Source organism: Vipera ursinii (assembly GCF_947247035.1).
Source record: "Vipera ursinii genome assembly, chromosome: 10".
Lineage (NCBI taxonomy): Eukaryota > Metazoa > Chordata > Lepidosauria > Squamata > Viperidae > Vipera > Vipera ursinii.
Window position 1 is genome coordinate 1,283,967 of NC_139520.1, and position 17,661 is coordinate 1,301,627.

A 17,661-nucleotide genomic window follows, 5' to 3' on the forward strand; every position below is an offset into this window, starting at 1 on the left:
ACAAAATAATTACAAATTAAATGATCTTAACATGTGCAATTCTTTGCTTAGATGAGAAAAAATGATGAGAAAAATAACAAGCATCAGAATAATTTTGCACTGCATTTTATTGATATAAAGTAAGTTACTACAAAATCTGGAAGGAAACTAAGTTGCAAGATAATGCTGACAAGTTCTTTCAAGAGAAAGATTTAGTTTCTGGATGAGAGAGTTGAGGAAATGCAGCAAACCAATTCTGCACATGATACAAAGCTAGCGTGGGTAATTAATACTTGAGAAGGAAAAAAGTTTTTAAAAACTCCAATACAGTGCTGGAAGTAAACAAATAAAATGAAACTTAACAAGGAGAAATGTAAAATCATGCATCTTGTTAGGAAAAATGAAAGAAATATGTGCAGATTAGGGAAAATTTGCTCAAGGGCAGCACTCAAGAGGAGGACTTTGGTGTACTGGTGCAGGAGTCCCCAACCCCCAGTCCGTGACCCAGTACTGGACCATGGCATGCCAGCAACTGGTCTGCACAAACAAGCAAAGCCCCATCTGCGGGATGCAGAGAGCACACAAAACCACCCCCCATCCAGTCCACAGAAAAACCTCTCTCCATGGAACCGGTCCCTGGTGCCAAAAAGTTTGGGGCACTTGTATTAGTGTACTAATACAAGTCCAACATGTTTCAACAGTAGAAGGGCAATTACATCTTTAAAAAATTTTTAAAAAATTCTTATTGAATTTTTAAAAAAGACAATACAAACTAAACACAGAAAGGAAAATAAAAATAAAGAGAAAAGAAAGTGCAAGAAAAAAAGGAAAGAAAAAAACAGGAAAGAATAAAAACAGGGAAAAGAAATATTTAAAGAAGTGACTTCCAATCATCATAAAAAGTACAAGGAATAAGTTTTCATCCCGAAAGATTACATGCAGGTATCTCTTCTTTACCTTCACTGGAAATTTTCAAATAGGCTGGATAGGAGATGGTGTACTTAATCTTGCAGTGGAGTTGATGACCTCTTAGGTTCTTTCCAGCTCTATGGTTCTGTAAAGAGAGAATCATCATGGCTTTCAGTTTGGCTGAGCAGAAAGAAGTAGCATGACTAGGTCACTGAGGCAATCAGTATTCTGTTGGTAATGTAGCTTGGATTTTTTTCAGCCACTTTGTCTCCAGTTTTGTTTTCTTGAGACTAGGTGTGTAAAACAACACAAACCATGTAGAGTTAACAGAATAACATAGTTAAAAGGGACCTTGGAGGTCTTCTAGTCCAATCCACTCCACAAGCAAGAGCCCTATCCCATTTCAGATGAATGGCTGTCCGGCCTCTTCTTAAAAGCTGCCAGTGATGAAGCACCCACAACCCACAAGCTGTTCCACTGGTTAATTGTTCTCATTGTCAGGAAATTTCTCCTTAGTTCTAGGTTGCTCCTCTCCTTGATTAACTTCCATACATTGCTTCTTGTCCTGCTTTCTGGTGCTTTGGAGAATAAATTCTTCTTTCTGGCAGCCTCTCAAATATCAGAAGACTGTTATCATGTCACTGTCTATCATGTCACTGCTATCAAGTTAGTTTAGTTGTGCATGACTCTGCTTGCTCTGCTTAAATGTAAGTCTCTTGTAAATTGAGTGGACTATGTAATTCTATTTGGTGTCCTCACCACACAGATCCCAGAATTGATCCAGTGGCAACAGGATGATAGAATTACAGTGTAACAATAAAAAGGACTGTCCTTCTATTCCCATTTGCCCTGGGCATTTTTTCTTGCTCAACATGCCTGCTTCCTATGTCTTGACTTATAGGGGGGTTGAGTCCCTAGGGAGAAGGGCGGTATACAAATTAAATAAAACTAAATAAACTAAACTAAACTAAATACTTTAATTGTCACCAGCCCCCCATTTACCAAACAGAAAACCCACTATTTTCTTGTGGTCTTGACTTAATCTTTCACTGAATGTCTCTCTTAATTCCCCCCATTTCCTGCAGATCCCAAGGCTGGTGAAAGTTGTTTGTGAGAGTTCACCTTACTTCAGAGTCATCAGCCCCAATGATGTGTGCAACAAAGTCGCACCCGGCATGCCATCCACATTCCGCATTCTCTTCACTCCTGAGGAGAACAAGGTGACCTTTTTCTGATACACTGTTGTACAGAGTCATTCTCTATGAATATACCAACCCCCTTCTTCTGTTTCCCCAGGGTCTCTCTGTCATAATGACTACAGAACTGGCAGACTGAATGCATGAATCCTAGCATTACGAAAACAGAAATCTGTGAAACACAACATGTGTGTGTGTGTGTGTGTGTGTGTGTGTGTGTGTGAGAGAGAGAGAGAGAGAGAGAGAGAGAGAGAGAGAGAGAAGGATAAGATGATGGAAGCAATGTTATAATGAAAGTAATGCATATACAAAGGAGGCATATCTTGGATCACAATAATGCTTCCTTCACCTCGTCTTACTTCCCCGTACCTTTTTGGACACTGCTGTCTTCAAAAAAGATGACAGAGAATTAGTTTTACAAGAGAAGACTGACAGAAGCTGATTTGACACATCTTGCTTAGCATAATTGTTTTGGTTTAGTTAACACGTATGAATAGAGCCATGGGTTATTAAGCCAGCCTCAATAGTAGGCTTTGCACTTGTATTGACTCTATCTATATACAATGAATATCTGTATTGCAAGAAGATTGCTGAATATTTCAAACTTACCATGAGTGTGTGGAGATTTTCCGTACTTCCCTATGCTTGCCAACCATGTTTTTTCCCATAACACTAATTTATACATTGCCTTGTACGCTATAAATTTTTCACATCTCCTTTTGAGAAACTCATCATGTCCAATGACCAGGATTCTGCTCCCAAGCGTGGTCATAAGTCGAGGACTACCTATCTGCAAGGGCTCTGAACTCCTCTGTAAGGGTCATGGTGGGAGTTCTCATTTTTCACATTCTTCTTTCTACTCAGGATTATTTCCATGAATTAACTTGCATTACTGAGAGAGAAAAATTCATTGTCCCAATCCGAGCAATTGGTGCCAGAGGCATTTTGGATTTCCCAGACCAACTGAATTTCTCCACATGTCCTGTCAAGTACAATACACAGAAAACCCTGCTTGTTCGGAACATTGGAAACCGAGAGGCCTACTACCAGATTACCACCCAGAGGTGAGGGCTCGAATTTTCTCCCAAAAGATCAGTAATAAGTCTTTTATCTTTCAGAGACTTGACAGATTTGTAGTGCAGACTTTCACCAGCTACAGAAAACCACTTTTGTGCTATGTTGGAAAGTGCCCACCCTGAGCTGGAAATGCTCTCTTCTATCCAATCCTGGGGGCTTTCAGCAGCACTTTGCCTCCTCCAAAACAGTGGTTCTGCTCACGTATTCCAGCAGGCCATGGATTCAAGTGAGTGTGGCTCTTCCTTGCCACCTTCCTTGCCACCTTCCTTGCCACCCTCCTGAGTGGGTCAGCCCCCTCCTGTGCTTCCAAATGAGGCAAGCAATGGTTTAGCACTAATATAGCAATGAAAAGGGGGAAGAGACATCATGAGAAGACTAAACTCCTCTCATATGCCTCTGAATGATGCTTCTTTGAAAGCCAAGGTCTACCCTCTCTTGTGATTGTACATTTTCAATGGAAGGGGCAAGGGAAGATTGGAGCAGGGAATCGGGCTTAAGGAAATGAGGAGGAAGCTGGAGAGACCAAGTGTCAGAAGGCAGTTAGGGGTCTTTGGTGCTCCCTAAGCTAGGTTGTTTTCTTGCAGACATTTCGTTACCCAAACTAGGTAACATCAGTCATAATATTATCTAGTTTGGGTAATGAAATTTCTGCAAGAAAACAACCAAGCTTAGAGAGTATCAAGGAGATCTCATTTCAATCCTGAGCTACAAATCTATTTCCTTTATATACTGTTTATATAGTTGTTTCCTAAAGCCGCCCAGAGTCACGTGTCACGGTTACGATAGATGAAACAGTTAAAAGAACTTCAAGGCAAGAATTCTTCCTTTAAGAACATTTTATTAGGAAATAAAGTATTGGCACTTACATAGTTGAACCCAAAACTGAGATTCCCTCCCCCCAGATACAAAGTAACAAGTTGCAATTCCCACCCCACAAATGCTGTCATAAACCACATTCCCCAATTAATGCAAGACGTGGGCTTTATATAATAATAATAATAATAATAATAATAATAATAATAATAATAATAATAATAATAATAATAATATAATACTAATTAATACTAATAATACTAATACTAATACTAATAATAATAATAATAATAATAATAATAATAATAATAAGAAGAAGAAGAAGAAGAAGAAGAAGAAGAATAAGAAGAAGAAGAAGAAGAAGAAGTTGGAAGGGACCTTGGAGGTCATCTAGTCCAACCCCCTGCTCAGGCAGGAAACCTTATACCATTTCAGGCAAATGGCTGTCCAGTCTCTTCTTAAAAACCTCCAGTGTTGGAGCATTCACCACCTCTGGAGGCAGGTTGTTCCACTGGTTAATTGTTCTAACTGTCAGGAAGTTTCTCCTTAGTTCTAGGTTGCTTCTCTCCTTGACTAGTTTCCATCCGTTGCTTCTTGTCCTGCCTTCAGGTGCTTTGGAGATAAGACTCCCTCTTCTTTGTGACAGCCCCTTAGATATTGGAACACTGTTATCATGTCACCCCTCACTCTTCTCTTCGTTAAACTACACATACCCTATTCCAGCAACCGTTCCCCATATGTTTTAGCCTCCAGCCCCCTAATCATCTTTGTTGCTCTTCTCTGTACCCTTTCTAGAGTCTCGACATCTTTTTTACAGCGTGGTGATCAAAACTGGATGCAGTATTCCAGGTGTGGCCTTACCAAAGCATTGTAAAGTGGTATTAGTACTTCACTTGATCTTGATTCTATCCCTCTGTTAATGCAGCCTAGCACTGTGTTGGCTTTTTTTGGCAGCTGCAGCACACTGCTGGCTCATATTGAAGTGATTGTCTACTAGGACTCTGAGATCCCTCTCACAGTTACTACTATTGAGCAAGGTACCACCTATACTATACCTGTGCATTTGATTTTTCTTGCCTAAATGTAGAACCTTACTTTTTTCACCATTGAATTTCATTTTGTTAGATAGCGCCCAGTGTTCGAGTCTGTCCAGATCCTTCTGTATCTTAAGCCTGTCTTCTGGAGTATTGGCTATTCCTGCCAGCTTGGTGTCGTCTGCAAATTTGATGAGTTCCCCAACTATCCCCTCATCCAAATCGTTAATGAAGATATTGAAGAGCACTGGGCCCAGAACAGAGCCCTGGGGCACCCCACTACAGACTTCCTTCCATGTAGATGTAGTTCCATTGAGGACCACACACTGAGTACAGCCTGTCAGCCAGCTACGAATCCATCTGGTGGTGATGCTATCTAACCCACATTTTTCTATCTTATCAAGTAGTAGGTTGTGATCTACTTTATCAAATGCCTTACTGAAGTCCAAGTAAATTATATCTACAGCATTCCTCTGGTCCACTAATTTTGTCACTTGGTCAAAGAATGTAATAAGATTTGTTTGACAAACCCATGTTGACTTTTAGTGATGACTTTGTTTGCATCAAGGTGTTCGCTGATTCGTTGTTTGATTACCTTTTCCAGAATCTTCCCAGGTATTGAGGTCAGGCTGATAGGTCTGTAGTTTCCTGGATCTATTTTTTCCCTTTTTTGAATATGGGAACTACATCAGCTCTCTTCCAGTCCTCTGGTAGTTCCCCAGTGCTTCAGGATCTATGAAAATATAGCTCAGTGGTTCTGAGATCACGTCTGCCAGTTCCTTGAGAACTTTGGGGTGTAATCCATCTGGTCCTGGTGATTTGAACTCGTCTAGGCTGGACAGGTGTTCACTTACCATTTTTTTGCCTTGCATTTCTATTCTGTTTTTTATGGCACTGGTTTTGGTAGGTTGGACTGTTTTTTCCCTTTGTGTAAAGACAGATGCAAAAAACGAGTTAAATAGTTTTGCTTTCTCCCTATTGCTTGTCAGCTTCTTGCCACTTTCCCCCACTAATGGACCAATCATTTCCTTAATTTTTTTCTTGTTTTTTATATGTTGAAAGAAGCATTTTTTGTTATTCTTGACTTTGGTCGCAAGCCTTAGTTCATTTTGAGCCTTAGCTTTCCTCACTTCATCTTTGCAGGCACGGGCTATTTGCTGATATTCTGACTTAGTTATGTGCCCCTCTTTCCAATTCTTATACTTGTCCTTTTTATCTTTCAATTTATCAGAGAGTTCTTTATGCAGCCATGCTGGTTTCTTTTGAGAGCTGTTATTTTTCTTCTTTGTTGGTATTGTACTAGACTGGGCCTTTATTATCTCACTTTTCAAAATTTCCCAAGCTTCTTGAGTTGTTTTCCCCTTTAGGATTCTCATCCATGGAATTCTTCCCATGGTCTCTCTAAGTTTATTGAAATTAGCTCTTTTAAAGTCCAAGACTCTAGTTTGGCTGTGTTCTATTGCTTGTGCTTCCAGAATGTTGAATTTCAATATTGCATGATTACTTCCCCCCAAGGTTCCTGTGTCTTTGACACCTTCTATCATTTCATCTCTGTTTGTGAGAATTAAATCCAATATGGCTAATCCCCTAGTTCCCTTCTCTACTTTTTGGGAGAGAAAGTTGTCTGCTAGGTTTGACAGGAATCTGTTTGATCTTCCACTTGGTGCAGAATTTGTCTCCCAGTTGATATCAGGGTAATTAAAGTCCCCCATTACTATTGTGATGTGCTTCTTACATACCTTAGTTAGCTGACTAGCAAAAAGTTCATCTATTTCCTCTGCTTGGTTGGGCGGTCTATAGTATACACCTATGGCAATGTCATTTCCCCCCCTTTTATATTGACCCAAATGCATTCAAGTTTACAGTTTTCGTCATTGTTGTGCTCTATTTCTGTAGAGATAAAGTTATTTCTTATATAGAGAGCAACTCCACCTCCTCTTTTGTTTAGTCTGTTTCTTTTAAATAGTTTAAATCCCTCTAGCTGTGTGTTCCATTTGTAGGTTTTGTCCCACCATGTTTCTGTAATGGCAACAATATCATATCTGCCCTCATTTACCTGAATTTCTAGTTCACCCTGCTTACTGTTCATACTCTGTGCATTACTGTATAGACATTTGAGTCCTTTATGACTGACCCTGTGTTTACTTGCTGCATAACTTATGTGGTGCCTGCCTTCCCCTATTTTCTTAGATTGCCGGGGAAAGTGATGTTCTGTATCAATTAACTCACTATCCCCATTATTTAGTTTAAATGTTCCTCCAAAAAAGCTGTGATTTTATTGCTAAGTAACTCAGTCCCTTTCTTGGATGGATGCAGACCATCTCTTTTATACATTTTTTCATTGGACTAGCTACAGACATCATGACTAATATAACCAAAGCCTTCTCCTTTACACCACTCCTTTAGCCACATATTAAATTCTGCTATACGCTGGCCTTTTCCAATTTGCTCCTTATACACTGGTAAAACCTCTGAAAAAGTAAGCCTACGGCCTATTCTGCTAAGTTCCTGCCCCAAGCTTGAAGTCATTCTGCACAGAGAGTACATCTTTTTGGGACAGATCATTAGTGCCAAGATGTACAATAGCCTCCACATCACAGTCCTTGCTGGCATTCTTGATTATTTTGGAAATACGCTTCTTGTCCCTACTGGCAGTAGCACCTGGAAGACACCTGACCTCTTTCAAAACCTCTGTGTCCTTTCCTAAATTTACATCCCTTATAATTGAATCACCAACCAGAAGGTGGCTTCTCTTTTTGGATGCCTTTCTGTTCTTGCATGACTGGTGTGTAATACCCGATTCACACTTCTCCCTGTCGAAAACAAGTTTTTCATCTTGGACCACGATCCCCTGCTTATTTGAGTTATTATCACAGATACCTTTACCTGTCTCCTTAATGTCCCTATTAAGGTCAGAAAGGGCACTGTATCTGTTGTGCAGGGACACAGCGAAAGCTTTGGGTTTATGGTTCACAGATCTCACCCTGCCAGATCCCACGGTTGTCCACACTGCCCTTCTCCTGCAGGATCTTTGTGGTAGAGGGGGCTGATAGCATGGAGGCTCAGTAGGGTAGAAGGGCTGAACTGGACACCTAATTTCTGCCTGAAGAGCAAAGATTACAGACCCTAGATAAATAATCTGTCTTTGTAGACGAGTGATTTGTTTACAGATAGGACAGTTTCCAAATTTGAAAAGGGTACTGCGAAAGACAGCTGCAAAATAAGTGTTGCACTGAACTAAGCCAGACATGCTGAGTTACAACAAATCTCAGATGCACTTGCCCTGAATGTACTGCTGCTGTTTTTGGGTTTTAGTTATATAATTCGTGCGCTGTTAGGCGCGCAGGCCACTACTTTTTTGGTGCAGCCCCTTCCAAAACTTGCAGCATGTAGCACTTCCCAGCAGATCTGAACAACTGAAATTCTGCTGAAAAGCGATGGAGATCCAATCAGGGCCCCAAATGCAGTTCAAATACAATGCAAACCAATCAGGGCTCTAGCTCCTTTTTTGGTGCAGCCCTTCCAAAACTTACAGCATGTAGCGCTTCCCAGCAGCTCTGAACAACTGAAATTCTGCTGAAAAGCGATGGAGATCCAATCAGGGCCCCAAATGCAGTTCAAATACAATGCAAACCAATCAGGGCTCTAGCTCCTTTTTTGGTGCAGCCCTTCCAAAACTTACAGCATGTAGCGCTTCCCAGCAGCTCTGAACAACTGAAATTATGCTGAAAATCGATGGAGATCCAATCAGGGCCTGCCAAAACCTTATCAGACAATGTCCTTGAGTTCCCACACTTCTACATTGTTATGGCTAACTAAACCCTCAGGCATTTAGCCCATCCCCCCTTCTACATCTGAACTCTAAAAGAAGAGAAAAGGCACGTTAGAAGCAAAAGTAAAAATGGCTGTTGATTCTCAGTTGTCAGAACGACAACATCCATTGTCACAGCATTGACATCACGTTAGATTGAGAAGGATGACATATAAATTTAATAAGTAAAATAAATATTAAAACAATACTAAAAACCCTGAACAATTTTCTATTTATTTCTATTAAATTTTATTCTATTACTTTCAATTCATTTCTGTCTTCATCATTTAGAATTTTATTTTTGTGTTCTACAAAATTGACTTCCAATTCATCCTCAATGTTTATTATTTATGTTTCAATTTATTTTTCTTGCCATGATTTATACCCTAGGTGATTCATGAATCAAATCATAATAATACAAACCATAAACACCAAAATAAATTCCTTTAAACACAGTAAGCTTTAAAATAGCTCACTGCTGATCAGCTAGGAAATGAAGTATGGTTGGACTTAATTGAAAAACCATAGTTTAAGCCTCTTCCAAAAGCTGGCTAAAATAGGGGCTAGCCAGATATATCAGGGAGTTAGGGCAAGTAATGGAGAAATATTTCTTCCAGGCCCCTTTATCCCCAAGCTGAGCAAACTTGAAGCATTCCTTTGCAAGCAAAATGACAACCCAGCGTCTCATAGTTCACATGAAAGAACTATGTGGGTCTCTTTTGAGAGAGTGTCCCTCCTTTGCTACCTTGTTTGAGATAGCCAAAGGAAATAATCTGCAGGTGAGCTGAAGAATAGATTCAGCTGAATGTCCTGTTCTGATGGACAGGCATGAGCATGAATGCATGATATCTCTTTGGCCAGTTTGGATTGCAATGGAATGTAAAATATAATGAAATTGTAATGAAAAATGAAGCTCCCAGAGGGCTATGGCAAGATCTCCAGGCTGCAGCACAGAAGCATTTATACCTTCAACAGTAACAGAACTTACAGTGTGCTATCCTCACTGGAAGAGTTGGGATACATACAGAGATGTATCTGCCTTGAAAATTACCCATGTTGAACTGTGTAGCACAGTCAGACATGAGCACAAGAAATGTCTTATGACATTTGTATTGTGTATGTGATAAAATGCTTTATGTTTCTGCTGTAAAATATTTTGTAAAATTTGACAAATTTTAATTCTACGGGAATCCTGGGTCCTGGATTTTGGACATATTCTACATTAACCCATGTGAGGTACCTTGTTTGAAAATGGTTGGTCTTACAGTGCAGTGTTTTGCACACTTAATAGCTATACAGAGACAAACAGAATTATAGTAGCAAATAGATAGGGAAAAAACTTGCATCCTGGTCTGTATCTTTGGGGACTGCTGTGTAAAAGTAAATGGAAATAAAACAGGGAAGAATGCTGTGGTTGAGGTGGGGAGACGTGAGGTTTGTGCCTCAGTCTGAATGAAACCCTTATCTCATTGTGAGAAGATGAGGAACTTGTAAAGTTCTTGTAGGACTCATCTACTGTTGATTTCACTTTTAGCCACCGTTTGTTTGATGTATAATTTAATCAGGTAAACCTGGCAGTAATAAGGGATGTTTCCTCTTTGAATTACAGACCATTTTCTGTCAAACCCTCCATTGGGACTCTTGGAGTAAATGAAACCACACAATTCACTATTGACTTTTATCCAGAAAAAAGTGGCAACCACTGTAAAGACCTTGTTATACATTATGATACAGGTGAGAACAGGGAAATCAAGATTTTTTTTCATTTATGGAATCCTGAGATTTCAGAGCCTTTGATCTTAGCAGTGCATCCTACAACTCTTCCTTTTTTAATGCATAATACTAAAATGTTCTGCAATTGTCTTGCATTGCTGGATTAGATTTTTCTTGCGGCTGATGACACTGTAGATAAGCCACTCCCAATGAGAGAAACTCTACCACCTACTCTGAGAACTGTTAGGGAGCAGTTGTCTTCACCCTCTTCCTCTCACACAAAATACCTGCACTGAGCTGCTTCTTATTGTTTTGGAATGCATCCCTTCCCTCCAGGAAACTCAGACTACAGGTAGTCCTTGACTTACAACCATTTTGTTTAGTGACCATTCAAGGTTAACAACGGCACTGGAAAAAGTGACTTATGGCTATTTTTCACACTTACAACTGTTGCAGCATTCCTGTGGTCATGTGATCAAAATTCAAACACTTGGCAATTGATTCATATTTATGATGGTCACAAGTGTCTTGGGCTCATGTAATCTCCTTTTGCAACTTTCTGACAAGCAAAGTCAATCAATGAGCCAGATTCACTTAACCGTATTACTAACTTAACAACTGCAGTGATTCACCTAACAATCAGGGCAAGAAAGATTGTAAAATGGGGCATGACTTACTTCACAATGAAAATGCTGGGCTCAATTGTGGTTGTAAGTTGAGGACTATCTGCACGCCATTTCTTCACCTCATGAGAGATCTTGAACTCCTTAGGGTTTCTCCCAGAGCAGGGGTGTCAAAATGGTGACCAGCAGCCTAGCTGCATCACACGCAGGCCATGCCTACCCCAGCTCCACAAAGGCAAAAAACATGATACATCACGATACGTGACACAGTTGTGAGCATTGCACACTTTGCTCTTGTTTGCTCTTGGTTGGGGATTCTGGCTCCACTGGTATATAATCTTCTTGATGTGGATGTGGATTTCCATTTTGGAAATAGTTTGGTGGTCTTTTCAAGTTTCATGAGCATCAACAATTGCTTTTCAAAAATCTCAAAAATTTGCTTTGTTTGATCAATGACATATTTATTTATTTTATTTATTTTAATTCCATTTATATCCCGCCCTTCTCCGAAGACTCAGGGCGGCTTACAAGCTTAGCAGTAGCCTTCATTCTATGTATATGCCTGCTTATTAGGGCTTTCATACACCCCCCAAACGGCATTATTACAAAGTCAGCTTAATTGCCCCCAACAATCTGGGTCCTCATTTTACCTACCTCGGAAGGATGGAAGGCTGAGTCAACCTTGAGCCTGGTGGGATGCGAACCTGCACTAATTGCAGGCAACTGGTGTTACTTAAGGAGGCATTAGCCCACTGCTCCACCAAGGCTCCACCAAGGCAATATTGCCACATCCTGTGTTGTGTGAAGATCAAACTTTGATAATCCATATTCAGAATGCTGTTTTTTAAATAAAGCAGAACCATCCACACTCACACCTGATTATCACCCCATTGATTAAAACAACTGACACTAATTTCCCCTTCAAATGAACCGATAATCCTAGAGGTTCATTTACTTACACAAGCATAATGTTTTTGACTTATTTAATGAATTCGCTGTCTATTTTTGGATGTGTGTGTGAATGTTTTTGGTCATATTTGTGCAGAAATACTGAACATTCAAAAGGGTTCACAAGTTTGGTTGTGCTAACAAATTAACTTAAAGGATATGGTTCTTTGCTTGAATTACTGTAAAATAAAATCATGTTTTGTGAAATTAAATGCTTTTTATAAAAGACAGACTTAACTTAATTGATTCTTAACAATTTTCTGACTTTCCAAGGAGAAGACATTCATGTCAGTTTGTATGGAGCTGCTACAGATGTCAATGTGAGACTGGATAAGAACTCCTTGACAATTGAGAAGACTTACGTTACTTTAGCAAACCAGAGGTCTGTGGTCATACACAATCGCAGTGATATCATTGCACATTTTCAGTGGAAAGCGTTTGCAACACAAGAAAAGGATGAAGAGAAAAAACAGACGTAAGTTTGGTATTATATCTTATTTTTGAGTAATGGGCCAGGAATACATTTTTGTGCACAGTAATCTATTTATTAAATTTGTTGCAGATTTTGCAACACATAGCAGTTTATACTATATTTTTTGTGTTTCATGGTTTTATCCATTTGCAGAATTCTATATTTCTCCTTATTTTATTTCATCATATTCATTTCAACACTCTTCTCAGCCTGCTTATTGAAAATGTTCTTTATTAAGAAGCAGTCTTGTCTTTTCCTGCAGATAATAATGGCTGAATACTAGACTTAAAAATACGTTATGACAAAAATGTACTTCATTTTATAGAGATCTAGACATTTTTGTCTTTATATCCTAAAACATCACTAGAGAATAATCCTTTGCAAGCACAAGGAGAAAAAGAACCAGAAAGACTTTTTCAAAGGCATCACATCATTGTTTAAAGGTTTACATTTTTTTGGTTCCACACTTAGGAGCTGATGGTTGGTTTGATGAGGGCAGCATCCTAAGCAGATGTTTTTATGCAAGGGAAAAGAGCGCTGAAAGATTACAAAGAATGATTCTCTAATCACTTCTGCTAGTTCCTTTAATATAATCTACCTGCCCATGGAGTCTTGAATTTGTTTAAATTAGTTAAGTATGGTCTGGGATTGTAATAAAGATAGATTGTTTATCATAGAATCATAAAATCATAGAGATGGAAGAGACTTTAGTGGCCTTCTAGACCAACATCTTGTTTAGGGCAGGAATTCTCATAACCTTAGAAAAAATTACTGCCAACCTTTGTTTGAAAACCTTGAGTGACAAAACATCCATAACCCCACGAGGCAGGCTGTTCCACTGCTTAATTCCTCCTGATTTTGAGTTTGAATGTCCCTCAGTAAAGCTTCTATTCTCTAAAGGTCCTTGTCCTCCCTTTTAAGAGCTCTGGGGAATAAATCATCTTTCAAGCATTCAGTGGGGCATGGAAAGATAGATACAAAATACAAGTTTAAAAGTCCTGCTTTCTCACCCTTATTGATTAGCAATTTACCACTTCGTTCTTGAATTCTTTGATTTTTACTCTTATTTCTAATATTGAAAGAGCACATTTTTGCTGTTTTTGGTATCCCTCAGAAACCTTAGCTCATTTTGAGTTTTAGCCTTCTGGATATAATTTCTGCTGTTTCTGGAAACTCAAAAAAAATTCATGGATAAAAATCCTAAAGGGGAAAACAACTCAGGAAACGTGAGAAACACTGAAAAATACAATAATAAAAGCCTAGTCCAACACAATGCCACTAAAAAAAACATCCAAGAAGAAACCAGCATGGTTGCACAAAGATCTCTCTGATAAACTGAAAGACAAAAAGGATAAGTACAAAAAAATGGAAAGATGGACACATAACTAAAACAGAATATCAGCAGATAGCCTGAGTCTGCAAAGATGAAGTCAGGAAGGCAAAGGCTCAGAATGAACAAAGACTTGCAACAAAAGTCAAAGATAATAATAAAAAAAGTTTCTTTCAACATATAAATAACAAAAAATATCAAGGAAACAGTCGGTCCAATAAAGAGAGAAGATGGCAGTAGAGAGAAAGCAGAGCTGCTTAACTCATTCTTTGCATCAATCTTCACACAAAAAGAAAGCATAGCCCAACCTACCAAAAAACATAACTGTAAAAAACAGAGAAGAAATAAAAAATTAAAATAAGAAAATGGTAAAAGAACACCTGCCTGACCTGATGGATTATGTCCCAGAGTTCTGAAGGGGCTGGCAGATGTTTTCTCAGAAGCATTGTATCATCTTTCAAAAATCTTGGATCACTGGAAACACCAGAAGATTGGAAATTAGCTGATGTGGTTCCCATTTTCAAAAAAGGGGAAAAAACAGACTCAAGAAACTACAGACCAGTCAGCCTGACATAAATTCCTAGGAAGATAATAGAAAAAATAATCAAAAAACAGATCTGCGAACTTCAGCAAGGCATTTAACAAAGTAGACCACAGCCTATGTCTTGTTAAGCTAGAAAAATGTGGGAAAGACAGCATCATCACCAGATGGATTTTTAACTGGCTGACAAACCGCACTCAATGAGTAGTCCTTAATGGTACTACATCTACATGGACAGAAGTAACCAGTGGGGTACCACAAGGTTCTATCTTAAGCCCAGTACTCTTCAATATGTTCATAAACAACTTAGATGAGAGAATAAATAGATTACTGTGCACAAAAATGTATTCCTTAGTCAGTGAAGGGTTGCTGATCCGATTGATCAAGAGTCTCCTGATGCAGTTCTGTGTCATTGTGGTCCTCCTCAGACTCGAACTCAATTGTTTGTTGGTGGTGCTGGTAGGGAATATGTGAGCTAGCTTGTGTGCCAGCTTGAACACTCGGTGAGGGGCCATTTTCCCCGAGGTCGCTTTGTGACTGTTCTGGGATTCTTTTTCGTATCTGGTCTATATGCCGTCTAAACTGTCGACCCCCCTCCACCCCTGCTAAGTAAGATAGGGGCCCGGTTTTGTCAACCACCACCCCTGGAATCCATAAGTGTCCCGGACTGTAGTTCCTGGCCCAAACCAAGTCACCAGGTTGGAGTCCCCTTGGGGGTTTGGGTTGAGCAGCTACTCTGTCGGGGTGGAGTCTGTCCAATTTGGTGATAAGTTGTCTGCCCCAACGGAGTTCCGCAGGACTCTTTCCAGTAGCAGTACATGGTGTGGAGTGTTAACACAATAAGAAGTCTGCTAACCTGTGGTGCCAGTTGCCAACGATGATGCACCTGAGTGCGTCCTTGGTTGTTCTCACCCTCCTTTCTGCTTGCCCATTAGACGGGTGGAAGGGCACGGATGTGGCGTGTCTAATCATGTTTGCTCTCAGGAAAGCCTGAAAATCAGCAGCGGTAAATTGAGCCCCATTATCTGATACCAAAACGTCAGGAAGCCCATGTGTGGCAAAAAGTCTCCTTAGCACTTGGATTGTTCTGTTCGTGGTCATGTTTGGGACTGGCACCACCTCCAGCCACTTTGAGTGGCTATCTACTACTATTAGGAAAAGCTGTCCTTGGAATGGACCAGCGTAGTCTATTTAATTTAATTTAATTTAATAATATTTCTATACCGCCCTTCTCCCTGAGGACTCAGGGCGGTTCACAGGGCAAAAGTAGAATACAAAATACAAACATTAAAAAGAAATTAAATGATTGCCCAAGTTTAAAACAATTGATATACAATTATAAAACCCCAAAGATAAAATTAAGAATACAAAAAATAAAAAACCCTACCAATCCCCATCAGGCTAGGCCGGCTTGTACAAACAAAAACGTCTTGAGATCGCGACAAAAGGAGCGAAGGTCGGGCGCCATCCGGAGCTCTACCGGTAACTGATTCCACAGCTCCGGAGCGCCCACAGAGAAGGATCTCCCCCTGGGGGCCACCAATTGACATTCTCTGATCGGTGGCACCCTGAGGAGGCCCTCTCTGTGGGAACGCACAGGGCGCAGGGAGCTTGATGCCGGCAGCAGATGTTCCCTGAGGTACTCCGGCCCCGTGCCATGGAGAGCTTTGAACACCATTACTAGTACCTTGAATCTCACCCGGAAGGCAACTGGTAACCAATGTAGCTCACGGAGCAAAGGTGTAACGTGGGAGTATCGGGAGACTCCCAACACAACTCTCGCGGCTGCATTCTGTACCAGTTGGAGCTTCCAGGTGGTCCTCAAGGGCAGCCCCATGTAGAGAGCATTGCAGTAGTCCAGACGAGAGGCCACGAGTGCATGAGTGACCATGCATAAATCATCCCGGCTAAGATAGGGCCGCAACTGGCGCACCAGGCGAACCTGGGCAAAAGCCCCCCTAGTCACAGCTCCTATATGGTCTTCCAAGGTGAGCTGTGAATCTAGGAGGACTCCCAAGTTGCGAGCCCTATCTACGGGGGGTAATAGTTCACCCCCCATAGCAAGAGGTGGAATATCCGAATAAACCCGGGATGAAGGTATGCAAAGCCACTCAGTCTTGTCGGGGTTGAGTTGAAGTCTGTTCCTCCCCATCCAGACCCGAACCGCCTCCAGGCAACGGGACATCACGTTGAGGGCATCACTGGGGTGGTTTGGGGTCGAAAGGAAAAGTTGGGTATCATCAGCATACTGATGATACCCAACTCCAAAACCACGAATGATCTCACCCAGCGGTTTCATGTAGATGTTGAACAGGAGAGGCGAGAGGACCGACCCCTGAGGAACTCCACAAACGAGAGACCTCGCGGTCGACCTCTGCCCCCCTGCCAACACCGACTGCGAACGTCCCTGGAGATAGGAGGAGAACCACTGTAAGACCATGCCTCCCACTCCCAGTCCCCTGAGACGCCGCAGCAAGATACCATGGTCGATGGTATCGAAAGCCGCTGAGAGGTCTAATAGGACTAGAACAGAGGAATGTCCCCTGTCCCGAGCCCTCCAGAGATCATTCACCAGCGCGACCAATGCCGTCTCTGTGCTGTGCCCGGGCCTGAAACCCGATTGGTACGGGTCTAGATAATCCGCTTCATCCAGGACCAGAGGGAGCTGATGTGCCACCACACTCTCAACAACCTTCGCAAGAAAGCGAAGGTTGGAGACAGGACGGAAGTTATTCAATACAGCTGGGTCCAAGGCAGGCTTCTTGAGGAGGGGCCTCTCCACTGCCTCTTTCAAGACGGCGGGGAAGCTACCCTCGTTCAAAGAAGCCGATATAACTGCCTGGAACCAGCTGCGTGTCCTCTCCCGGGCTGCATAAACCAGCCAGGAAGGGCACGGGTCCAATAAACATGTGGTGGTACTCAGCCTCCCCATGATCCTGTCCACTTCCTCCGGAGTCACAGAATCAAACTCATCCCAGGTGGTATCGACAAGACTGCCCGTGTCCTGATCGCCAGACTCTGCCCAGTCAGAGTCCAGACCGGTCCGAATCCGAGCGATTTTGTCCGACAGATGCTGGTTAAACTCCTCGGCACGACCCTGCAAGGGGTCCTCCCTCACCTCCTGATTTAGGAGGGAGCGAGTCACCCTGAACAGGGCGGCCGGGCGATTATCTGCGGACGCGATAAGGGTGGCGAAGTGGTTAGACCTCGCCTCC

The 17,661-nt window shown here is 41.3% G+C and overlaps 1 protein-coding gene across 1 annotated transcript in view; it reads left to right on the plus strand.

Moving 5' to 3' along the window:
* Nucleotides 1-17,661, plus strand: part of HYDIN (HYDIN axonemal central pair apparatus protein) — a 358,209-nt gene that overhangs the window by 23,742 nt on the left and 316,806 nt on the right. The window contains exons 5-8 of the mRNA XM_083370240.1: nucleotides 1,974-2,108; nucleotides 2,949-3,148; nucleotides 10,429-10,553; nucleotides 12,377-12,578. Coding sequence (XP_083226366.1) covers nucleotides 1,974-2,108; nucleotides 2,949-3,148; nucleotides 10,429-10,553; nucleotides 12,377-12,578 — 662 coding nt within the window. The remainder of the gene's footprint in view (nucleotides 1-1,973; nucleotides 2,109-2,948; nucleotides 3,149-10,428; nucleotides 10,554-12,376; nucleotides 12,579-17,661) is intronic.